Source organism: Pleurodeles waltl, chromosome 9 (genome assembly GCF_031143425.1).
Source record: "Pleurodeles waltl isolate 20211129_DDA chromosome 9, aPleWal1.hap1.20221129, whole genome shotgun sequence".
Classification (NCBI taxonomy): domain Eukaryota; kingdom Metazoa; phylum Chordata; class Amphibia; order Caudata; family Salamandridae; genus Pleurodeles; species Pleurodeles waltl.
In genome coordinates, this window is record NC_090448.1 from 15,962,188 (window position 1) to 15,988,347 (window position 26,160).

Here is a 26,160-nt window from a genome sequence, read left to right on the forward strand (position 1 = left end):
CTTAGAGGTAAGATAGTGGCAAAAAAGAGATAATACTAATGCTCTATTTTGTGGTAGTGTGGTCGAGCAGTAGGCTTATCCAAGGAGTAGTGTTAAGCATTTGTTGTACATACACATAGACAATAAATGAGGTACACACACTCAGAGACAAATCCAGCCAATAGGTTTTGTTATAGAAAAATATCTTTTCTTAGTTTATTTTAAGAACCACAGGTTCAAATTCTACATGTAATATCTCATTCGAAAGGTATTGCAGGTAAGTACTTTAGGAACTTCAAATCATAAAAATTGCATGTATACTTTACAAGTTATTGACAAATAGCTGTTTTAAAAGTGGACACTTAGTGCAATTTTCACAGTTCCTGGGGGAGGTAAGTTTTTGTTAGTTTTACCAGGTAAGTAAGACACTTACAGGGTTCAGTTCTTGGTCCAAGGTAGCCCACCGTTGGGGGTTCAGAGCAACCCCAAAGTCACCACACCAGCAGCTCAGGGCCGGTCAGGTGCAGAGTTCAAAGTGGTGCCCAAAACACATAGGCTAGAATGGAGAGAAGGGGGTGCCCCGGTTCCGGTCTGCTTGCAGGTAAGTACCCGCGTCTTCGGAGGGCAGACCAGGGGGGTTTTGTAGGGCACCGGGGGGGACACAAGCCCACACAGAAATTTCACCCTCAGCAGCGCGGGGGCGGCCGGGTGCAGTGTAGAAACAGGCGTCGGGTTCGCAATGTTAGTCTATGGGAGATCTAGGGATCTCTTCAGCGCTGCAGGCAGGCAAGGGGGGGGTTCCTCTGGGAAATCTCCACTTGGTCAAGGGAGAGGGACTCCTGGGGGTCACTCCTCCAGTGAAAGTCCGGTCCTTCAGGTCCTGGGGGCTGCGGGTGCAGGGTCTCTCCCAGGTGTCGGGACTTAGGATTCAAGGAGTCGCGGTCAGGGGAAGCCTCGGGATTCCCTCTGCAGGCGGCGCTGTGGGGGCTCAGGGGGGACAGGTTTTTGTGCTCACAGTCTTAGAGTAGTCCTGGGGTTCCTCCTGAGGTGTTGGATCGCCACCAGCCGAGTCGGGGTCGCCGGGTGCAGTGTTGCAAGTCTCACGCTTCTTGCGGGGAGCTTGCAGGGTTCTTTAAAGCAGCTGGAAACAAAGTTGCAGCTTTTCTTGGAGCAGGTCCGCTGTCCTCGGGAGTTTCTTGTCTTTTCGAAGCAGGGGCAGTCCTCAGAGGATGTCGAGGTCGCTGGTCCCTTTGGAAGGCGTCGCTGGAGCAGGATCTTTGGAAGGCAGGAGACAGGCCGGTGAGTTTCTGGAGCCAAGGCAGTTGTCGTCTTCTGGTCTTCCGCTGCAGGGGTTTTCAGCTGGGCAGTCCTTCTTCTTGTAGTTGCAGGAATCTATTTTTCTAGGGTTCAGGGTAGCCCTTAAATACTAAATTTAAGGGCGTGTTTAGGTCTGGGGGGTTAGTAGCCAATGGCTACTAGCCCTGAGGGTGGGTACACCCTCTTTGTGCCTCCTCCCAAGGGGAGGGGGTCACAATCCTAACCCTATTGGGGGAATCCTCCATCTGCAAGATGGAGGATTTCTAAAAGTTAGAGTCACTTCAGCTCAGGACACCTTAGGGGCTGTCCTGACTGGCCAGTGACTCCTCCTTGTTTTTCTCATTATTTTCTCCGGCCTTGCCGCCAAAAGTGGGGCCTGGCCGGAGGGGGCGGGCAACTCCACTAGCTGGAGTGTCCTGCTGGGTTGGCACAAAGGAGGTGAGCCTTTGAGGCTCACCGCCAGGTGTGACAATTCCTGCCTGGGGGAGGTGTTAGCATCTCCACCCAGTGCAGGCTTTGTTACTGGCCTCAGAGTGACAAAGGCACTCTCCCCATGGGGCCAGCAACATGTCTCGGTTTGTGGCAGGCTGCTAAAACTAGTCAGCCTACACAGATAGTCGGTTAAGTTTCAGGGGGCACCTCTAAGGTGCCCTCTGTGGTGTATTTTACAATAAAATGTACACTGGCATCAGTGTGCATTTATTGTGCTGAGAAGTTTGATACCAAACTTCCCAGTTTTCAGTGTAGCCATTATGGTGCTGTGGAGTTCGTGTTTGACAGACTCCCAGACCATATACTCTTATGGCTACCCTGCACTTACAATGTCTAAGGTTTTGTTTAGACACTGTAGGGGTACCATGCTCATGCACTGGTACTTCACCTATGGTATAGTGCACCCTGCCTTAGGGCTGTAAGGCCTGCTAGAGGGGTGGCTTACCTATACTGCATAGGCAGTGAGAGGCTGGCATGGCACCCTGAGGGGAGTGCCATGTCGACTTACTCGTTTTGTCCTCACTAGCACACACAAGCTGGCAAGCAGTGTGTCTGTGCTGAGTGAGAGGTCTCCAGGGTGGCATAAGACATGCTGCAGCCCTTAGAGACCTTCCTTGGCATCAGGGCCCTTGGTACTAGAAGTACCAGTTACAAGGGACTTATCTGGATGCCAGGGTCTGCCAATTGTGGATACAAAAGTACAGGTTAGGGAAAGAACACTGGTGCTGGGGCCTGGTTAGCAGGCCTCAGCACACTTTCAATTGTAAACATAGCATCAGCAAAGGCAAAAAGTCAGGGGGCAACCATGCCAAGGAGGCATTTCCTTACACAACCCCCCCCCAAACGAAAGAGGATGAGACTAACCTTTCCCAAGAGAGTCTTCATTTTCTAAGTGGAAGAACCTGGAAAGGCCATCTGCATTGGCATGGGCAGTCCCAGGTCTGTGTTCCACTATAAAGTCCATTCCCTGTAGGGAGATGGACCACCTCAACAGTTTAGGATTTTCACCTTTCATTTGCATCAGCCATTTGAGAGGTCTGTGGTCAGTTTGAACTAGGAAGTGAGTCCCAAAGAGGTATGGTCTCAGCTTCTTCAGGGACCAAACCACAGCAAAGGCCTCCCTCTCAATGGCACTCCAACGCTGCTCCCTGGGGAGTAACCTCCTGCTAATGAAAGCAACAGGCTGGTCAAGGCCATCATCATTTGTTTGGGACAAAACTGCCCCTATCCCATGTTCAGAGGCATCAGTCTGCACAATGAACTGCTTAGAATAATCTGGAGCTTTTAGAACTGGTGCTGAGCACATTGCTTGTTTCAGGGTGTCAAAGGCCTGTTGGCATTCCACAGTCCAGTTCACTTTCTTGGGCATTTTCTTGGAGGTGAGTTCAGTGAGGGCTGTCACAATGGATCCATATCCCTTCACAAACCTCCTGTAATACCCAGTCAAGCCAAGGAATGCCCTGACTTGAGTCTGGGTTTTTGGAGCTACCCAGTCCAGAATAGTCTGGATCTTGGGTTGGAGTGGCTGAACTTGGCCTCCACCTACAAGGTGGCCCAAGTAAACCACAGTTCCCTGCCCTATCTGGCATTTGGATGCCTTGATAGAGAGGCCTGCAGATTGCAGAGCCTTCAAAACCTTCTTCAGGTGGACCAGGTGATCCTGCCAGGTGGAGCTAAAGACAGCAATATCATCAAGATAAGCTGTGCTAAAGGACTCCAAGCCAGCAAGGACTTGATTCACCAACCTTTGGAAGGTGGCAGGGGCATTCTTTAAACCAAAGGGCATAACAGTAAACTGATAATGCCCATCAGGTGTGGAGAATGCTGTCTTTTCTTTTGCTCCAGGTGCCATTTTTATTTGCCAGTACCCTGCTGTCAAGTCAAAGGTACTTAGAAATTTGGCAGCACCTAATTTATCAATGAGCTCATCAGCTCTTGGAATTGGATGGGCATCTGTTTTGGTGACAGAATTGAGCCCTCTGTAGTCCACACAAAACCTCATCTCTTTCTTTCCATCTTTGGTGTGAGGTTTGGGGACTAAGACCACTGGGCTAGCCCAGGGGCTGTCAGAGCGCTCAATTACTCCCAATTCTAGCATCTTGTGGACTTCCACCTTGATGCTTTCCTTAACATGGTCAGACTGTCTAAAGATTTTGTTCTTGACAGGCATGCTGTCTCCTGTGTCCACATCATGGGTACACAGGTGTGTCTGACCAGGGGTTAAGGAGAAGAGTTCAGGAAACTGTTGTAGGACTCTCCTACAATCAGCTTGCTGTTGGCCAGAGAGGGTGTCTGAGTAGATCACTCCATCTACTGTGCCATCTTTTGGGTCTGATGACAGAAGATCAGGGAGAGGTTCACTCTCTGCCTCCTGATCCTCATCTGTTACCATCAACAGATTGACATCAGCCCTGTCATGGAAGAGCTTAAGGCGGTTCACATGGATCACCCTCTTGGGGCTCCTGCTTGTGCCCAGGTCCACCAGGTAGGTGACCTGACTCTTCCTTTCTAGTACTGGGTAAGGGCCACTCCATTTGTCCTGGAGTGCCCTGGGAGCCACAGGCTCCAGAACCCAGACTTTCTGCCCTGGTTGGAACTCAACCAGTGCAGCCTTTTGGTCATACCAAAACTTCTGGAGCTGTTGGCTGGCCTCAAGGTTTTTGGTTGCCTTTTCCATGTACTCTGCCATTCTAGAGCGAAGGCCAAGTACATAGTCCACTATGTCCTGTTTAGGCTCATGGAGAGGTCTCTCCCAGCCTTCTTTAACAAGGGCAAGTGGTCCCCTTACAGGATGACCAAACAGAAGTTCAAAGGGTGAGAATCCTACTCCCTTCTGTGGCACCTCTCTGTAAGCGAAAAGCAGACATGGCAAGAGGACATCCCATCTCCTTTTGAGTTTTTCTGGGTGCCCCATGATCATGCCTTTTAATGTCTTGTTGAATCTCTCAACCAAGCCATTAGTTTGTGGATGGTATGGTGTAGTGAATTTATAAGTCACTCCACACTCATTCCACATGTGCTTTAGGTATGCTGACATGAAGTTGGTACCTCTGTCAGACACCACCTCCTTAGGGAAACCCACTCTGGTAAAGATACCAATGAGGGCCTTGGCTACTGCAGGGGCAGTAGTCGACCTAAGGGGAATAGCTTCAGGATACCTGGTAGCATGATCCACTACTACCAGGATATACATATTTCCTGAGGCTGTGGGAGGTTCTAGTGGACCAACTATGTCCACACCCACTCTTTCAAAGGGAACCCCCACCACTGGAAGTGGAATGAGGGGGGCCTTTGGATGCCCACCTGTCTTACCACTGGCTTGACAGGTGGGGCAGGAGAGGCAAAACTCCTTAACCATGTTGGACATATTGGGCCAGTAGAAGTGGTTGACTAACCTCTCCCACGTCTTGGTTTGTCCCAAATGTCCAGCAAGGGGAATGTCATGGGCCAATGTTAGGATGAACTCTCTGAACAGCTGAGGCACTACCACTCTCCTAGTGGCACCAGGTTTGGGGTCTCTGGCCTCAGTGTACAGGAGTCCATCTTCCCAATAGACCCTATGGGTTCCAGTTTTCTTGCCCTTGGACTCTTCAGCAGCTTGCTGCCTAAGGCCTTCAAGAGAGGGACAGGTTTCTTGTCCCTTACACAGCTCCTCCCTTGAGGGTCCCCCTGGGCCTAAGAGCTCAACCTGATAAGGTTCAAGCTCCAAAGGCTCAGTTCCCTCAGAGGGCAGAACTTCTTCCTGAGAAGAGAGGTTCCCTTTCTTTTGCTGTGTTGCAGTTGGTTTCCCAACTGACTTTCCTGTTCTCTTGGTAGGCTGGGCCATTTTTCCAGACTCCAGCTCTACTTGTTCACCCTGTGCCTTGCATTGTGCTCTTGTTTTCACACACACCAGTTCAGGGATACCCAGCATTGCTGCATGGGTTTTTAGTTCTACCTCAGCCCATGCTGAGGACTCCAGGTCATTTCCAAGCAGACAGTCCACTGGGATATTTGAGGAGACCACCACCTGTTTCAGGCCATTGACCCCTCCCCATTCTAAAGTAACCATTGCCATGGGATGTACTTTTCTCTGATTGTCAGCGTTGGTGACTGTGTAAGTTTTTCCAGTCAGGTATTGGCCAGGGGAAACCAGTTTCTCTGTCACCATGGTGACACTGGCACCTGTATCCCTCTGGCCCTCTATTCTAGTCCCATTAATTAAGAGTTGCTGTCTGTATTTTTGCATGTTAGGCGGCCAGACAGCTAGTGTGGCTAAATCCACCCCACCCTCAGAAACTAGAATAGCTTCAGTGTGGACCCTGATTTGCTCTGGGCACACTGTTGATCCCACTTGGAGACTAGCCATACCAGTGTTACCTGGATGGGAGTTTGGAGTGGAACCTTTCTTGGGACAGGCCTTGTCTCCAGTTTGGTGTCCATGCTGTTTACAGCTATGACACCAGGCCTTTTTGGGATCAAAGTTTTTACCCTTGTACCCATTGTTTTGTGAAGAGGCTCTGGGCCCACCCTCCTGTGCAGGTTTTTGGGGGCCTGTAGAAGACTCTTTACTATTTTTAGTTTTGGTTGTCTCATCACCCTTCCCCTGGGGAGTCTTTGTGACCCCTTTCTTTTGGTCACCCCCTGTTGAAGTCTTGGACACCCTTGTCTTGACCCAATGGTCCGCCTTCTTTCCCAATTCTTGGGGAGAAATTGGTCCTAGGTCTACCAGATGCTGATGCAGTTTATCATTGAAACAATTACTTAACAGGTGTTCTTTCACAAATAAATTGTACAGCCCATCATAATTACTTACACCACTGCCTTGAATCCAACCATCTAGTGTTTTCACTGAGTAGTCAACAAAGTCAACCCAGGTCTGGCTCGAGGATTTTTGAGCCCCCCTGAACCTAATCCTGTACTCCTCAGTGGAGAATCCAAAGCCCTCAATCAGGGTACCCTTCATGAGGTCATAAGATTCTGCATCTTTTCCAGAGAGTGTGAGGAGTCTATCCCTACACTTTCCAGTGAACATTTCCCAAAGGAGAGCACCCCAGTGAGATCTGTTCACTTTTCTGGTTACACAAGCCCTCTCAAAAGCTGTGAACCATTTGGTGATGTCATCACCATCTTCATATTTTGTCACAATCCCTTTGGGGATTTTTAACATGTCAGGAGAATCTCTGACCCTATTTATATTGCTGCCACCATTGATGGGTCCTAGGCCCATCTCTTGTCTTTCCCTTTCTATGGCTAGGAGCTGTCTCTCTAAAGCCAATCTTTTGGCCATCCTGGCTAACAGGAGGTCATCTTCACTGAGAGCATCCTCAGTGATTTCAGAAATGTGGGACCCTCCTGTGAGGGACTCACTATTTCTGACTAACACAGTTGGAGACAGGACTTGAGGGGTCCTGTTCTCCCTATTTAGGACTGGAGGAGGGACATTGGCCTCCAAGTCACTAATTTCTTCCTCTGTGAGGTCATCATCAGAGGGGTTGGCTTTTTCAAACTCTGCCAACAGCTCCTGGAGCTGAATTTTGGTAGGTCTGGAGCCAATGGTTATTTTGTTGATATTACAGAGAGACCTTAGCTCCCTCATCTTAAGATGGAGGTAAGGTGTGGTGTCGAGTTCCACCACATTCATCTCTGTATCAGACATTATTTTGCTAAAAGTTGGAAGACTTTTTAAAGAATCTAAAACTGTTTCTAGAATCTAATTTCAAACCTTTAACAAACTTTTAAACTCTAAAAGACAATGCTAAACAGGGACTTAACACACAAGGCCCTAGCAGGACTTTTAAGAATTTGGAAAAATTTCAAATTGCAAAAATGAATTTCTAATGACAATTTTGGAATTTGTCGTGTGATCAGGTATTGGCTGAGTAGTCCAGCAAATGCAAAGTCTTGTACCCCACCGCTGATCCACCAATGTAGGAAGTTGGCTCTGTATGTGCTATTTCAAAGTTAGGAATAGCATGCACAGAGTCCAAGGGTTCCCCTTAGAGGTAAGATAGTGGCAAAAAAGAGATAATACTAATGCTCTATTTTGTGGTAGTGTGGTCGAGCAGTAGGCTTATCCAAGGAGTAGTGTTAAGCATTTGTTGTACATACACATAGACAATAAATGAGGTACACACACTCAGAGACAAATCCAGCCAATAGGTTTTGTTATAGAAAAATATCTTTTCTTAGTTTATTTTAAGAACCACAGGTTCAAATTCTACATGTAATATCTCATTCGAAAGGTATTGCAGGTAAGTACTTTAGGAACTTCAAATCATAAAAATTGCCTGTATACTTTACAAGTTATTGACAAATAGCTGTTTTAAAAGTGGACACTTAGTGCAATTTTCACAGTTCCTGGGGGAGGTAAGTTTTTGTTAGTTTTACCAGGTAAGTAAGACACTTACAGGGTTCAGTTCTTGGTCCAAGGTAGCCCACCGTTGGGGGTTCAGAGCAACCCCAAAGTCACCACACCAGCAGCTCAGGGCCGGTCAGGTGCAGAGTTCAAAGTGGTGCCCAAAACACATAGGCTAGAATGGAGAGAAGGGGGTGCCCCGGTTCCGGTCTGCTTGCAGGTAAGTACCCGCGTCTTCGGAGGGCAGACCAGGGGGGTTTTGTAGGGCACCGGGGGGGACACAAGCCCACACAGAAATTTCACCCTCAGCAGCGCGGGGGCGGCCGGGTGCAGTGTAGAAACAGGCGTCGGGTTCGCAATGTTAGTCTATGGGAGATCTAGGGATCTCTTCAGCGCTGCAGGCAGGCAAGGGGGGGGTTCCTCGGGGAAACCTCCACTTGGTCAAGGGAGAGGGACTCCTGGGGGTCACTCCTCCAGTGAAAGTCCGGTCCTTCAGGTCCTGGGGGCTGCGGGTGCAGGGTCTCTCCCAGGTGTCGGGACTTAGGATTCAAGGAGTCGCGGTCAGGGGAAGCCTCGGGATTCCCTCTGCAGGCGGCGCTGTGGGGGCTCAGGGGGGACAGGTTTTTGTGCTCACAGTCTTAGAGTAGTCCTGGGGTCCCTCCTGAGGTGTTGGATCGCCACCAGCCGAGTCGGGGTCGCCGGGTGCAGTGTTGCAAGTCTCACGCTTCTTGCGGGGAGCTTGCAGGGTTCTTTAAAGCAGCTGGAAACAAAGTTGCAGCTTTTCTTGGAGCAGGTCCGCTGTCCTCGGGAGTTTCTTGTCTTTTCGAAGCAGGGGCAGTCCTCAGAGGATGTCGAGGTCGCTGGTCCCTTTGGAAGGCGTCGCTGGAGCAGGATCTTTGGAAGGCAGGAGACAGGCCGGTGAGTTTCTGGAGCCAAGGCAGTTGTCGTCTTCTGGTCTTCCGCTGCAGGGGTTTTCAGCTGGGCAGTCCTTCTTCTTGTAGTTGCAGGAATCTATTTTTCTAGGGTTCAGGGTAGCCCTTAAATACTAAATTTAAGGGCGTGTTTAGGTCTGGGGGGTTAGTAGCCAATGGCTACTAGCCCTGAGGGTGGGTACACCCTCTTTGTGCCTCCTCCCAAGGGGAGGGGGTCACAATCCTAACCCTATTGGGGGAATCCTCCATCTGCAAGATGGAGGATTTCTAAAAGTTAGAGTCACTTCAGCTCAGGACACCTTAGGGGCTGTCCTGACTGGCCAGTGACTCCTCCTTGTTTTTCTCATTATTTTCTCCGGCCTTGCCGCCAAAAGTGGGGCCTGGCCGGAGGGGGCGGGCAACTCCACTAGCTGGAGTGTCCTGCTGGGTTGGCACAAAGGAGGTGAGCCTTTGAGGCTCACCGCCAGGTGTGACAATTCCTGCCTGGGGGAGGTGTTAGCATCTCCACCCAGTGCAGGCTTTGTTACTGGCCTCAGAGTGACAAAGGCACTCTCCCCATGGGGCCAGCAACATGTCTCGGTTTGTGGCAGGCTGCTAAAACTAGTCAGCCTACACAGATAGTCGGTTAAGTTTCAGGGGGCACCTCTAAGGTGCCCTCTGTGGTGTATTTTACAATAAAATGTACACTGGCATCAGTGTGCATTTATTGTGCTGAGAAGTTTGATACCAAACTTCCCAGTTTTCAGTGTAGCCATTATGGTGCTGTGGAGTTCGTGTTTGACAGACTCCCAGACCATATACTCTTATGGCTACCCTGCACTTACAATGTCTAAGGTTTTGTTTAGACACTGTAGGGGTACCATGCTCATGCACTGGTACTTCACCTATGGTATAGTGCACCCTGCCTTAGGGCTGTAAGGCCTGCTAGAGGGGTGGCTTACCTATACTGCATAGGCAGTGAGAGGCTGGCATGGCACCCTGAGGGGAGTGCCATGTCGACTTACTCGTTTTGTCCTCACTAGCACACACAAGCTGGCAAGCAGTGTGTCTGTGCTGAGTGAGAGGTCTCCAGGGTGGCATAAGACATGCTGCAGCCCTTAGAGACCTTCCTTGGCATCAGGGCCCTTGGTACTAGAAGTACCAGTTACAAGGGACTTATCTGGATGCCAGGGTCTGCCAATTGTGGATACAAAAGTACAGGTTAGGGAAAGAACACTGGTGCTGGGGCCTGGTTAGCAGGCCTCAGCACACTTTCAATTGTAAACATAGCATCAGCAAAGGCAAAAAGTCAGGGGGCAACCATGCCAAGGAGGCATTTCCTTACAAATAGCAACAAGAAAAATTACACTTGTGACCAGAAATGCTTATTGATTGTGAATATACAAACATGCATACATAATTACGAAATAGACTTCCAAGACAGTTACTTGGTTCCATGTACAAGCCTTTCTACATTGTGGAACACTAAACTCTCGAACTCAAAGTCAAAGCGCTCTCTCCATAAACACATTAATATAATGGAGTGGTAGTGGACTCACCAGCAATATTTTATCTTTATATTAGGGCACTATGAGCAGGGCCGCGTTAGTGGAATGTTCTTTATAGTGCTAGCTATAAGGTTGGCGAACACAAGTTGCCTACAAGGATGGTCTATGAACGCCTTCTAGGAAATTGTCAGGGTCTCCCTGACTCAAACTATTTAAGATGCTCAGGGTGCAGCCAAATAAATGATTCAGGCTGGCCTGGATTCTACTGATTGGGGCGTATATTCGGTAATAGTGGTGTGCCCCGTCACACCTGTGGATGAAATCCCCAGGCTTGTCTGGTGATGTGCATTATGGGTATGACTTTTGACATTTCTCCCATTTTTGGCAAAAAAGCAAATTTTTTCCCAGAGCACTTCATGGAACGCTGGGCTTTCGCATGTTCTGGCGACCTTTTAACACCTACTGGACAGTTACCTCATCATTCTTGGCCCTTCCGAGGCTACTGTAGAGTTTCCAGAGGTCACAGAGTGGATGACTGCAAGTTGTTTGAAACTCAGCGGAGACAAGACAGAGGTTCTCGTGGCTGAGAACAATAGGCCTAGATGGTTGGAATTCTAGATGGTTGGAATTCGGATGGCCAGAACAACTTGGAGATTTACCCAAGCCAGCTTCAACAGTTAAGAGTCTAGGCTTCTGGATAGATGAGGGCCTTACCATGGAAACCCAATCCCAAAAACTTGCAGGCTCCTCTTTCGGTATCCTTAGGTTCCTCAGAAAGTTTTTACATAAACTACCACGCTCCACAAGAAGAACTGTGGTACAGGGCCTAATTATCTCTCTCCTAGACTATGGGAACTCCCTATAATTAGGGAGCCCAAAATATGTTATAAAACGTCTCCCAAGTAGTCCAGAACGCAGCAGCCAGAACTCTTTATAAAATCCCGAAATGTCAATCGACCAAACCAGCTTTAACAGCCCTGCCCTGGCTCCCTGTGGAAAAAATAATTCTTTTTTAGGCCATGTGTATTGTGCATCGTTCCATTCATGGGAGAGGCCTGATCATCAACCGGAATCTCCTGGCACCAGCGTCCCAGTAAGTTCTCTTCATTCAAGCAATCAGTGGCTTTTGTCAGTACCTGGTGTCAAAAGAGCAAGAAGCGTTGGACGTTCATTCACCTTCCTAACACCTCGATTCTGGAATGCTCTCCCTGCCCCCATCAGAAGTCAGCAGTCTGAATCTGTCTTTAGAAAACTTCTAAAAACTTATCATTTGTAGCCTGAGCTGGCTTGAATCCCATGGGCAGTTTGGAGTGGTTGTCAAAAAGCGCTGGGAGGCCTGGTTGGGTAGCCAGGCGCTATATAAAACCAGTTTGATTTGAATTGATATGGTACCGGACTCGCAAATGGGGACTGGCTGTTACTCCCACTATTTCCATGTGCTGAAGAAGGATGGAGGCCTTTGACCTTGTTTAGTTCTTTCCCCTCTGAATGCCTTCTTATAGAAGGACAAATTCAAAATACTCAGACCGGCCCATGTTCTGTGTGCCCTGGATCCAGTCGACTAAATGGCTGCCTTAGACTTACGAGTTGCATACTTCATGTGCCCACCCTGCAGTCCCTTAGATATTACCTGCAGTTCAGTGTTGGCCAGGAGCATTTCAAGTTTGGTATGCTCCCCTTCAGCCTTGCCAGTGCCCCTTGGATATTCATGAAAGTGATGGTGTCAGTTGCCACCCACCTTTGAAGATTGAGGATACCAATTTTACCCTACCTTGATGACTGAATGTTGAAGCTGGGCTACCCACAGTCAGTCATAGACCACCTCCAGATGGCGCAAACCTCTTGATATCATTGGGGTTCTCCATCAATGGGCGAAGTCACAGCTGACCCCTTCACAAATGCTCTATTTTTATAGGAGTTGTTCTGGACACAGTTCAGGGCCTTTCCTCCAACACATTAGTCCAAGATCTTTAGGCTATGATCCAACCTTTCGATCATGGGCCATCCACCTGGTGTTGAAGGCCTTATTGCCATCAGTCAAGAGAAGGCTGGTGCAGTTTCTCGTGGCCAACACCACCGCCATGTGGTACTGCAACAGGCAAAGAGGAGAGCGGTCCAGGGTCTTGTGCCAAAAGGCAGTAAGGGCCAGATGCATCAAAGGATTTTGCATTCGCAAACGGTGCAAATCAGTAAATTCCACAGTTTGCGAATGCAAAATAGCCTTTCACGATGTATGAAAGGCATCACAGTCCCATTTTAGGGAATCGCAAATTTTTTGCAGTTCCATAAAATTGCGACTCCAAGTAGGGAATCGCAAATAGCGAAATCCTATTTACGATTCCCTATACACATGTATCAAGCATTTCCTAAATGTGAACTGGGCATTTAGGAAATGCAATTGCCATCAACTCCAAGTTGGTGGTGACCATGTGCATTTTAGTGAAATGCATTTTTTAAAGCGCCATGTAGGGCATGTGTGCGCTTTACATTTGCACAATATTTTTTGGGGGGTCCTTAGGCCCCGGAAACCCTTGGTTTTGCATTTCCTAATTTGCAAATTCCTAAAAGGAATTAGCAAATTAGGAAATGCAAAGCCATTCACACCTATAGGAACGAATAGAGTCTCATTCCCTAATAGAGATTGCTAATTTTAAGTAATTGCTAATAGTGAATCGCTAGTTTGTTACATTCCATTTTGCAGTACCTAAAAAGCGATTACTTAACATTCACTATTTAGGTAATGCACAATGGAACTTTGATTCGTCTGACCCTTAATCTCTGGAGTTCAGTGGAGTATCAGGGCATCACCCTGATCGTGTACCACGTGATGGGATCTTTAAATGCCAGGGCAGATGAGCTCAGCTGGCGACACCTGGTGGATCACGAATGGTGATTTTATCCCCGTACAGTCTGATTAAACTTTGAGTGCACACAGATCACAAATAGTGCTCACTTTAACATCCTCAGCACCTTTTGTACAATGCTTCAACTACATAATCTCGATAAAAGTCAGAAATAGCATTTTTCTGCATTGCTTGCTTCAGTTTCCTGTGCTGCAAACATACATTTGGCCCCTGTCGGCCATCTTGAAACAAACAAGTTTCCAGTTTATCCAGGTCAATTATGTATTCTTAAAATGCTAAACAGTGTTGTTGATCAGTAATTCTAGTACTCTGCCATAACTGACCTAGCCATAAAACAAGAATATAATCCAGGCCTCTCTCGCTCATTGGTCGGAATTCAGCTTCTTGGGTATGTCGAACCTTTGCCAATTGAGCATATTCTAAAATGCAAAACCCCTAGGTAGCAAGCGATTAAAGACTGACTGCCAGAAGAGGTTGCTTGCTGCAGTCTTCTGTCCGCAACATCTCATTGGATCGTTGCTTTTGGTTCGTTCTTCTGAGAGGATCAAAGCAACGCCCTTCGGTCACTTTCAAGGCCAGTGAAACATTTCATGCTGTACTTCCAGGACTGAGCTCATGTAGACCAGGGGGCAACGCTGCTGACGGAAAGTCCCTTAGCTGATTAATTGTTAGCGACTGCGTTATTGTCTCATGCCTTGTCCTTCCTGTCGCTCTTCTGTGTCTGCCCCAGATTTTGGTAGAGTCATCATTCGCAGTGGTCAGTGTTGTGGTCAACCCAAGAAATCCAGAAACGATTCTGTGAAAGGGGGGTTCTTAATGGCACCCGTGAGCCTCTCCTCCGCAGACCCTCATGGTAATCCCTTGTTTAGGAGTCCTCCCCCCAACATCTAGAGACTCAAGAGGTGGTAGGCTCCTCGTAAATGCCAGTAAACAGTCAGTCAGAGCACATGAGAACAGTCAGTTCATGGTTCAAAGAGGCCTGGGTCATGCTGGGTGATCCATGTGAGAGCAGATACAGGGGTGGGGGTCTAATCACAGGCTGTGGTGCTAGTGGTAGGTGTGGACTTGAGCAGTTCATACAAGCTGGGGATCGCCGACCTCCCTTCTGACGGTCCCAGAATTCTCTGCACCGGAGGGACATTGTCTAACCATCTTTTGTTCCAAAGAAACTGATATTGCTGTTTCTGAAGTGTCTGAATCTTTCCCTCCTCAGGATTCTCCTATCAACAAGCTGCTTTATGCCAGAGACATCCCTCGATACAAGCAGATGGTGGAAAGGTAGGGTCTGGACCACAGCGCGACGCAAAACCACAGCAAACCTGTTGTCTCGGCAATGGCATAACCAGGTCCTACCTTTTTTACAGGTACTATGCCGACATTCGACAGACCATCTCCGCAAGTGACCAAGACATGAACTCTGCATTAGCTGAGCTGTCCAGGGTATGTGAGCACTTCTCTCGCACTTTACAGCTGTGGGCACTGCCACAGATGTCTGTCTTGTCTCCCATGGCACAGCCCAACCCTTGCCAGGTGATTTCCCCTTTCCTCATACCTTGAAACATCAGTGCTCACAATCGGGGACACATATATTTCACAAAAGTGGCACAGTTGAGGCACAAAGTATACACAGCTTGTGCAAAACTGAAAATAAAATGTCTAACCACTAAGCATTGTGAGGAGGGCAACATTTCAGAGTTCACACCTGCGCTGAGGACAGCACATATTGTTGTGTAATCGGGCACACTGTCCCAGTACAGCTGACGCACAGTAAAGGGTGTTCCACAGTGCAAACGGAGACAGTTTGCCAGTGTTTTATTCTGGCCCTGGTTTCCTGCTGTGTTCTGTATATGGTACAGGGTTCTTTAAATGCCCAGGCATGCACCCACCACAGTTATGTGCCACACCACAAAAACAGGGCGTGTTTGAGACCCAGCAGAGTATAATGTTTATTTGAGTGCATAGAATGTTTTCTAACTGAGACCCAGCAGAGTTTGATGTCTATTTGAGTGCGCAGAACGTTTTCTAACCAAGATCCAGCAGAGTTTGTTGTCTATTTGAGTGCATAGAATGTTTTCTTACTGAGACCCAGCAGAGTTTGATGTCTATTTGAGTGCATAGAATGTTTTCTAACTGAGACCCAGCAGAGTTTGATGTCTATTTGAGTGCATAGAATGTTTTCTGAGACCCATCAGAGTTTGATGTCTATTTGAGTGCATAGAATGTTTCCTAACTGAGACCGAGCAGAGTTTGATGTCTATTTGAGTGCATGGAATGGTTTCTGAGACCCAGCAGAGTTTGATGTCTATTTGAGTGCATAGAATGTTTTCTAACTGAGACCCAGCAGAGTTTGATGTCTATTTGAGTGCATAGAATGTTTTCTGAGACCCAAGAGAGTTTGATGTCTATTTCAGTGCATAGAATGTTTCCTAACTGAGACCGAGCAGAGTTTGATGTCTATTTGAGTGCATAGAATGTTTTCTGAGACCCAGGAGAGTTTGATGTCTATTTGAGTGCATAGAATGTTTTCTAACTGAGACCGAGCAGAGTTTGATGTCTATTTGAGTGCATGGAATGTTTTCTGAGACCCAGCATAGTTTGATGTCTATTTGAGTGTGCAGAAGGTGTTCTAACTGAGACCCAGCAGAGTTTGATGTCTATTTGAGTGCATAGAATGTTTTCTGAGACCCATCAGAGTTTGATGTCTATTTGAGTGCGTAGAATGTATTCTAACTGAGACCCAGCAGAGTTTGATGTCTATTTGAGTGCATAGAATGTTTTCTGAGACCCAGCAGAGTTTGATGTCTATTTGAGTGCATAGAATGTTTTCTGAGACCCATCAGAGTTCGATGTCTATTTGAGTGCGTAGAATGTTTTCTAACTGAGACCCAGCAGAGTTCGATGTCTATTTGAGTGCATAGAATGTTTTCTAATTGAGACCCAGCAGAGTTTGATGTCTATTTGAGTGCATAGAATGTTTTCTGAGACCCATCAGAGTTTGATGTCTATTTGAGTGCATAGAATGTTTTCGAACTGAGAACCAGCAGAGTTTGATGTCTATTTGAGTGCATAGAATGTTTTCTGAGACCCATCAGAGTTTGATGTCTGTCTGAGTGCGCAGAAGGGTTTCTAACTGATAGTGAGAGTAAGACACAGAAATCTAACAAAACCTTTTGTGCATAGAATGTTTTCTGAGACCCAAGAGAGTTTGATGTCTATTTGAGTGCATAGAATGTTTTCTAACTGAGACCCAGCAGAGTTTGATGTCTATTTGAGTGCATAGAATGTTTTCTAACTGAGAACCAGCAGAGTTTGATGTCTATTTGAGTGCATAGAATGTTTTCTGAGACTCATCAGAGTTTGATGTCTGTCTGAGTGCGCAGAAGGGTTTCTAACTGATAGTGAGAATAAGACACAGAAATCTAACAAAACCTTTTGTGCATAGAATGTTTTCTGAGACCCAAGAGAGTTTGATGTCTATTTGAGTGCATAGAATGTTTTCTAACTGAGACCGAGCAGAGTTTGATGTCTATTTGAGTGCATAGAATGTTTTCTGAGACCCAGGAGAGTTTGATGTCTATTTGAGTGCATAGAATGTTTTCTAACTGAGACCGAGCAGAGTTTGATGTCTATTTGAGTGCATGGAATGTTTTCTGAGACCCAGCAGAGTTTGATGTCTATTTGAGTGTGCAGAAGGTGTTCTAACTGAGACCTAGCAGAGTTTGATGTCTATTTGAGTGTGCAGAAGGTGTTCTAACTGAGACCCAGCAGAGTTTGATGTCTATTTGAGTGCATAGAATGTTTTCTGAGACCCAGCAGAGTTTGATGTCTATTTGAGTGCATAGAATGTTTTCTGAGACCCATCAGAGTTTGATGTCTATTTGAGTGCGTAGAATGTTTTCTAACTGAGACCCAGCAGAGTTTGATGTCTATTTGAGTGCATAGAATGTTTTCTAACTGAGACCCAGCAGAGTTTGATGTCTATTTGAGTGCATAGAATGTTTTCTAATTGAGACCCAGCAGAGTTTGATGTCTATTTGAGTGCATAGAATGTTTTCTGAGACCCATCAGAGTTTGATGTCTATTTGAGTGCATAGAATGTTTTCTAACTGAGAACCAGCAGAGCTTGATGTCTATTTGAGTGCATAGAATGTTTTCTGAGACCCAGGAGAGTTTGATGTCTGTCTGAGTGCGCAGAAGGGTTTCTAACTGATAGTGAGAGTAAGACACAGAAATCTAACAAAACCTTTTGTTTTTATTCTTGCAGAATTACTCAGGTGAACTGAACTTCCTTGTAGCGCTGCATGAGCTGTACAAGTACATCAACAAGTACTACGACCAGGTAAGAAGGTGATCGTAAGAGCGCTTGGTGGCTAAGGGTGGCCGGGAATCCTCGGGGTGCTATGAAGGGGTCTGCTAGAAGAGAGGTGCGTAAGTCCGGGGTGGGGAGAGCCACAGAAAAGACCTTTGGTTCATCCTTGATGGCACGGACCTTCTGTGCTCCCCACACCCGCGTGCTCCCAAACATAAGGATTGGAGTTTTATTCTTTCTACCACAGATGTTATTTTCCATTTCTGTGGGTCACCTCCAGCACTTGTTCTGAGTGCAACAGTGAAGGGCAGACATCCTCCTCTGCTGATTTAACATTCCAATTCTTAATTCAAGTTTGAGAGGCAGAGATCCATAGATGTGGTTTAATGAAGTCACAGCCCCACCTGAGAAATGAGAGGAGTCTTCACAGAGACAAAATAAATAAAATCTATAAAGCCACCACTATGGTAATCAAACACCGTTTGTGGAAGATAAAAGTGGAAACACGGAAGCAGACATCCAACAATATTGGACACTCCTTTCTAGAGTTGCTTTGTTAGAGAGGGAGACCCAGCCACCAGGACGTACACAGCAGTGCCCACCCTCACAAAGTCTCTGAACTGAAAGACGGGGGATCAAGGGAAGTGCTCCCCACTCCTTTAACAGACCAAAAGGGCTTGAAAATAGGAAAGTCTGGATCTCTGAAAAGGTTCATAAATTGCAATATCTATTTGACTATCATGATGTGGGCCCCAGGTAGCCAGATCAGACCCATAGAAATGCAGTGGAATGCTGCAGGAATGGCAGGACAGATGCCTCTCTTATCAATGCAGACGTGGTTATATGGCTATAACATAACATAGAGAAAAAAGAAACTGCGCTTTTTCTCTCCCAGGATCTGTGCTACAGCGCCGAGGTCCCCTTTGGGGTTGATTCGTGCGCTAACTAATGAGTTAGAAGATGTATCAATAATAAACCCTCTTTATTGTTTCAGAAAGGAAGAGCAGTTTTTCAGATATGTCCTATTCCTATGTTTAAGGTTCTTTTATCTTTCCACACAAAATGAAATCCATCATATTTTTAAAAATGCTTCCTGGAGTCCACGTGCATCAAAAGAGTGTTAATGTGTTGCTTTGTTGGGACCAAAGATGTCAGGAAATGAACTGATATTTCTGGTTAGGTAAACTGTTGTCAGGTATCTCTTTGGTGATTCAAAAAGCTGATTGATAGGACCATGCACACAGGAATGTTACAAACAAGCTGCTAAATTGCAGCAAGAAAAACCAAGAATGTATTCCCCAAGGGATGGCACAGTTGCTTTGCTTCTGTTGGGTGAACTAGTGGCATAGAGTGCTAGTGACGTGCTGGCAAAGCATTATTTCCTTCATTCAGACTCTAGCAAGACAAATATTTATAGCAGGCAAAGCTTAAGGAGTGATCTGATGAGGTCCCAAGTATTACCTTGGGACCTTCTCTAATGTAGGAGCAGGATTTCCAGTTTGTAACTATGCTTTTGTGGGACTCTACAGCAGATTCACACTGCAACAAAACATTGTTTATCTTTAACAATAGTTTTTATTTTCGGATCTGTGGTAGATTCACATGCAATCCTTGTGGTAATGCTCCCAAGGTAACTTACATACTATCATAAACCATAAACACAAATGAGAACATGGACAGTGCCGGTGAGCTCGGCTGTGTGGCGGTCATGTCGGTGGTATAGAGGAGGCGTATTACAGACGCATCTACGTCCAACACCTAAAATGGTAAACTTCTTGTGAAAACAACTGAATTTTAAGGACACCAACACAAGTTACCATGAGCATGCACACCATGTGACTCTCAAAGAGATGGTAGGCTGCAACTTGTTTGGTTTAGATATGTGACACTATTGCCATTTTGATCATTGGAAGCTGTTCCAGGAGGGGGGGGGGCTTTCCCTACTGTTCTGAGGTCTCCTACAGATGGGAATTTGAGTCTGTCTTTAATGTTGTTTCAGGTGTTGAGTACAACTCTTGACTTGGGCTGAGGCTTGGTGTGAAAAAGCAGATCACGTGATGCTTGTAGATCGCACATTCTCCTAGGGCGCCTCTGGTTGTGCACACTCAGTGAGGATTCTTGCAGAACGAGGCAGGAATCACTGGCATGACTTTGGACTCTACCGTCCACCAAGCCATTAGATGATGGTAAATCTTTCTGGGGGAAAAGTTAGGTAGACATTGCTGAACGTAACCTAATGTATCTTAATTTCCTTTTCCAGATCATTACCGCCCTCGAAGAAGATCCCACGGCGCAGAAGATGCAGCTTGGATACCGACTGCAGCAGATCGCGGCCGCCGTCGAGAACAAAGTCACAGATTTGTGACCAGAAAAAAGCAGCATTTCTAGGACTGGACAGATAGACAGATGGACGGTGCTGTCAGACTGGCTAAACCTCACCCCTTTCAGATGAGCCCAAGGGGCTTGGCTGTTCAACAGCGTGAAGATATGTCTGCCATATTCCAGTTGTATTCTTGCAACTTCCCAACCACAAGGCTTCAGGCAGAATGGCACCACAGTCAAAAAATTGTCTCAAAGGCTTTGGCAGATTTTTATAAAATCGCGCACAGTGTGATGCTGTCTATTGAAATGGAGACAGACTCTGAAAACTACGGGCATTTGTGAAGGGAGATCCTGCCCAAGTGCAACTGCTGCCCTTCAGTTTTAAAGAATATATATATTTTTTTACAGTTTTTGCGTTCTTTATGAAAAAGAACTTTAATAAAGGAGGTTTTTTTTCATCTTAAAGTCGCTGGACCAAGCTGAGCTCGGGACTGTGCTGCAGACCGGTTGCTTCTTTCTTCAGATGTTTTTAGAGATGTGCCAAGTTAAGTGTGGGAAAACAAGTTTTCAGGCGGAGCAGTGGGATTTTGACTGGGCACTGAGCTCACGCCTTGCTCTTCCTCTGGTACCCCCCTAATGGTACATCGGGGTCCAAGCAAGTAGACGCGCTGAGGCTAGGTCAGACCCTAGTGCTGTAGGAGCAGATTGGTCAAAGCTGTAAACAGACCTGCCTTTTTTGCTGGTTAGTGACTGCCATATTTACAGGATTGTGTAACACACCAGTGCAGGGCACAACACAGGATTTCCGGAGAGGCGAAACCCTCAGCAAGGCTATGGTGGCTCAAGGTGGAGTTTGTGTGATGTTCTTGGAATGTTTCTGCTAAACCCTGTTTGAAATTCTGTCATACATATCTCACATGTTCACCCTGACATGTGACCGTCTCCATCCCAACCCTACGTACGGTTCACTGCCACAGGCCTGTCGTGAAGTTTTCCAGTTTCCCTACACTCATGCTGCCTGTGCAGTTGTGCTTTTAACAGCCTATCACTTCTAATTAAAAGCACGTTTTCTAAGAAGAAAATGTGGCCTGGAGATTGCCCAGTCATTTAAAAAACAATCTCGTGGAACCAGGTTGTCTGGCATTTTTTTAAAGCTGCATCAGCCACGCACTGTCCATTGCACACAGGTGACTCCTAGGACCTGATATCAGGTGCAGCTGAAAGGCCTGTTCACTTGCAATTAACTGCGCATTGCATCAGTGCGCCAACCGCGCACCGTGGCAGGGCAAGGCCTGCATGCGCGGCAGACTTCGCTAAAACATGCAGATTTGTAATTTACTCTCAAATTATTGTTCTTGTAGTTTAAGTCAGATTATTTTTTTGGAATTAGGTTTTTAAAAATTACAGTTCTAGCAGCAGATCAAGTAACAAGACATTTCACCTGAGATTTTAGAGTTTTACTGCAGATTTTCCAACCAGCTAAATGATTGTTGACATCCGTAGTGGCCCAGGACCCCCCAATCCCTCCCAGCACTCGACCCTTCTGCTCCAAGACCTGACCAAGTCGAAGGAAAGTCACTGTCCTGTGTTATATATTTTTTGGTACTTAGGAGCCGTGGACGGCCCATTCTGTATGTTCTAACACTGCACTAAAAACCTAGAAGCGTATTTATAATTCCGTTTGTGGACCGCGCACTCCGTAAGCTGTCGTTCTACATACAAAACAACCTGCCCTGTCCTCTCTCTGCACAGGGCAGAATTCTTTGTCTTAGGCACCTCTGCTGCTTAGAATGGTAGCTGTAAATAGTGTAGGGACAAGAAATGTATTTAATTAATAAAGAAGGGTTGTAATTTATTTTTAAGATAGCATTTAGTATCAACAGGTGTCCTTCTGTCTGGCCTGTCATTTGCAAAGACAAGAGTCATCTCTGGTTGTGTCTTTTTGTTTCTTTTTCCACCAGGACATAATACTGATCCCCACCTTCTCCAATGCCCTCCATTGTTATGTTTATAATCTTCCCACCACATCAACACCAACTTCCTTCATATTTCTATTTCCAATCATTTTCTCTCCGCCAGTTTATCTTTACCTACTTCTTGCTGCACTTTTGTCCTTTCTGTAGTTGTTTCTTTTTGCAGCGCTTCTCTCGCTCTCCTCTCACTCTATCCATCTCCCTCTCTTCTGTTACTTTGTTCATTTTTGGCACTCTCAGCAGCAGGTTTTCTCCCCTTTTCTAGTTCATCTGTGCTTGGTGATCGGATTAGAATTCGAAAATAAAGACTCGAAAATAAAGCACCATTGTATGACATAGTAGGGTAACCATTTGTGAACCATGGCCGAGAGGGTTCGGATGTTCGGATGATGTGGGGGAAACTACTTTCATCATGTTAAAACATTTTTGTAAATATCACACTTCTAGGATCTAAATGATTTTAATAAAAAAGAGTTCTTACACAAGTTATTCAATAAATTGAAATAATGTCAGTCGCCTGGTTTCTGGATTGCTGATGTTCATATTAAACAGGAGCAGGAGGAATAGTCAACCTGTATTCGTTCAAGCAGAAGAAAGGGACTGACTTACTTTCTGACTGTTTCAGACTTTCTTTAAAATGCTCACCCACTCCACGGGCAACAGGGACAACTTGTTTCAGCTGGGACCCTCTTGTGGTGATGCTGTAAGGCAGCTGCCTATTGTCATTTTTGTGAACAACAAGCGCTTCAGTGTAAGAGAAGCCACCAGCTATGTTGCGAGAGTGACGTTATAGTTAGATGAAAATGTCAGTTTAAACGTAACATTCTAAACTAAAAAAAATCACTGAAATTCACCAGTTGCCATGCACTGCTAATGACCTCATATATTACATCACTCATGACATGTCCTATGACACCATTGATGACATCCCTGGTGACATGTGAAATAACATCAATGATGACTTCACTGTGCATGGAGGGGTCAAGAATTGCGCTTGTCCAAATTAAATGCCAAGAGAATCTGGATTTCATTAAGGATGCGGAGGCTACCATTATGCATTTATCCTTTAATGCCACTCCATGCACACTGCATGCAGCACTTGAAAGACATTACATCATAAACAGAGTCAATCTAGAATAGAACAATGGCAACATGAATAGTCCATGCTCACAGAGGTCTGCCTCTTTTAAATGCGAGAGTCGCAGGTCCAGCATTGTTCCTGTCCCTCTGCTAGTGGATTAAAGTGACATCCAAAACTAAATGCTTTATTTCGCACAAATACCTCCTCAACATTGACTTATTAGTTATTATCTGTAAAGATAAATACAATTAGAAAAGGACAAACCTGGATAAAAACATTTTCAGTAAAACAAATTCAATATAATCAATTCTCCTAAAATTCCAAAGAATATTTAAACTGTACAACAACACAATACAGATAATTCATACCCCTTTTTTGTTTTTTAAAAAAGAACCCCAAAAGGGCAGGAGGGCAGGATAATGTTTGCATCCGTTTCTTTAATGAAATCCAGATTCTCTTGGCATTTCATTCAGAGAATCGCTATTTCATTACAAGACCAGGGGCTACCATAATGCATGCTGGTAGCCCTCTAAACCCACTTCAGACATATGCTTGATTGGTTTACAGAAATGTTTAGCAAATGTGGTTGCATTAGACCAATCAGCAGCTTTCATGTTGTCTTCTAATCTTCCTCCGTTCCAGAAGGCTTGACTGGCCATTGCACCTCTTATGGAAATGAGCACAGAACTTGGACCAATCAACATCAGCTTCCTGCGTAATGCATTTCACCCATCTAGCAATAGTGGCAGTACTGATCGCTTTAAATGGCTTGACAAAGCAATCAACAATTCATTATTACCATGTGGGTGAAATTTATTCATGCAAGAACCATATTCTTTAATACAGTCCACCACGCACAATTTTCACATGAATAATATCTTGGGTAAAAGATTGTATCCAACATAGTTTTGGTTCTTGTTATTTCAAAAATCACCCCAAATGGGTCACGAAGGTGGTTACTTACCTCTAATGCTTTAACATCTGAAACTCTACGACGAGAGCAGACAGAGTAAGGCAGCTAGTTTCATAGAGAGTTTCTTCAGCTCCAATAACCTATTCCCTGGCCAATGAGAAAACATGTTGAATACCAGATTAACATCCCCTAAAGTTTTATATCTCTGTCTTGGTGTTCTTCTCAATCTCATGCTAAGCCCTCTGCATATCAACACATTCTTCCCTAGACTTTTGCCATTAACCATATTGTGCCATGCAGATATTGCAGATCTATAACAGTTAATGGTTCTGTAACTGAGACCCCTATCAGATTCTTGCACTAGAAAGTTAACCACCTCTACTATAGGAGCCTCCACGGGATCCCAGTTTCTGTCCATGTACCAGCATGCCCAGGTCTTCCAGATACCCTTATACCTATACCTGGTTCCTGGGGCCCAAGATTCCTCAAGGAGCTCTTCCCGAAAGCCCTGACATTCCCGAAGATCGCCTGATATTTTCCATGCAAGAAGGGTCAAAGTCCCTAACTGTGCAAAAGGATGTTCCTCTCCATCTACATCTTTCGGAAGACCCTCTGTAGCATGAAGAAGAAATGGAATGCCGCAAGCTAGTTCCAAAGTCTTGGGGAACCATGTCTGTGAGATCCAAAGCTGAGTTACTAGAACAAGGGAGCATTCTTCATTCCGCACTTCCTGAAGAATCCTCTGAATCTTTGCAAAGGGAGGAAACGCATAAGCGTCTGCTCTCTCCCAATTCTGAAGGAAGGCATTCACAGCTAAAGCTCCTGGATCTCACATCCAACTGTAATAATTCTTCAGTTGAAATGTCAGTCTGCTCGCAAAAAGGTCTATCTTTAATGGACTCCAAGACTGGAATATTTTCCTGGAGCAATCCTTGTTGAGATTCCAGTCACTCTAATCACCTAAAAAGCTTGAATTCCAATCCGCAAAGACAGATACTCCGCCTGTAAACTGATTTTGTGTTCTAAGCAGAACAGCCAAAGATTCTTGAACAAAACTGTCAGATCTAAAGATTGTGTTCCTCCCATGGAATAGATATAAGCAACAGCAGAAACATTGTCCATCTTCAACAATACTGTACTGCCTTGCAGCCAGTCTCTGAAACTCACGAGGGCATAAAGACCAGCAGTTAATTCTGAATAGTTTAGGTGGTGTGACCTCTTTGTATTAAACCATGACCCACCAGTCTCCTGTACACCCAAACGTGCTCCCCAACCATATAGGCTTGCATCCAATTCTAGAATAAAATCTGGGGATGAACCAAAGTTTGTCCGACCATTCCAGGCTTCTAAATTCTCTAACCACCAAGTCAGTTCCGTCCACGCTTCTGGATCCCAAATTTCCATGTCCCCATACAATAAGCCTCTCCAAAGTGTGTTTGCTTTTTTAATCTCTGCAGAGCGCAATAGTGTAAGGGACCTGGAAAGACAGAAGATGAAAGAAGATCCAATAGTCTTGCCAGTTCTCTCAGAGTGAATGGTTCTTGTTTGAGGGCAAACCTCATTTCCTTTCTTATCTTGAAAATCTTTTTTAAAGGAAGTAGTAAGAGCCCATTGATCATGTCTATTGTGAAGCCAAGTAACTCCAGAGACTGAGAAGGAATAAGAATTGACTTTTCTTTGTTTACTATGAAGCCCAGACTTACGAGAAGTGACATAACCATGTCCAAATCTTTCAAAAGTTGAGTTTGGGTGATCATACATACACCTCTTGCTCTTAAGAAGGATGCTACTGCTCTCATCACCTTGGTAAACACCATGGTACAGAAGAGAGCCCGAGGGAAATGAGCAAAACTGAAAAAGACAATTTTGCCAAATGAACTGAAGGTAAGGTTGGCATTCATTCTTTGGACATGGGGATAGTAAAATACAAATCCTTTAGATATAATTTCACTAACCAATCGTCTTTTAATAACATGTCCCTTAAAAGATGGATCCCATTCACCTTGAAATGTCTGTAAACCAAGAAACTGTTTACATTTTTCAGATTTATGACGGCCTCCATCCCTTGTCCTTCTTCGTTACCAGAAAAAGAGTGCATTCCAAGCTTAACTCTATAATCGTCCCTTTATCAAACATAGATTTTCCCTCCTCGTC

The 26,160-nt window shown here is 45.6% G+C and overlaps 1 protein-coding gene across 2 annotated transcripts in view; it reads left to right on the forward strand.

Moving 5' to 3' along the window:
- The window catches only part of PLXNB1 (plexin B1), a 363,371-nt gene extending 340,847 nt beyond the window's left edge, over positions 1–22,524 (forward strand). For both annotated transcript variants that reach the window (XM_069206118.1, XM_069206119.1), the window contains 4 exons: positions 14,622–14,686; positions 14,773–14,848; positions 17,673–17,747; positions 19,978–22,524. In XM_069206118.1, coding sequence (XP_069062219.1) covers positions 14,622–14,686; positions 14,773–14,848; positions 17,673–17,747; positions 19,978–20,082 — 321 coding nt within the window. In that variant the 3' untranslated portion in view covers positions 20,083–22,524. The remainder of the gene's footprint in view (positions 1–14,621; positions 14,687–14,772; positions 14,849–17,672; positions 17,748–19,977) is intronic.
- Positions 22,525–26,160: the final 3,636 nt, after the last annotated feature.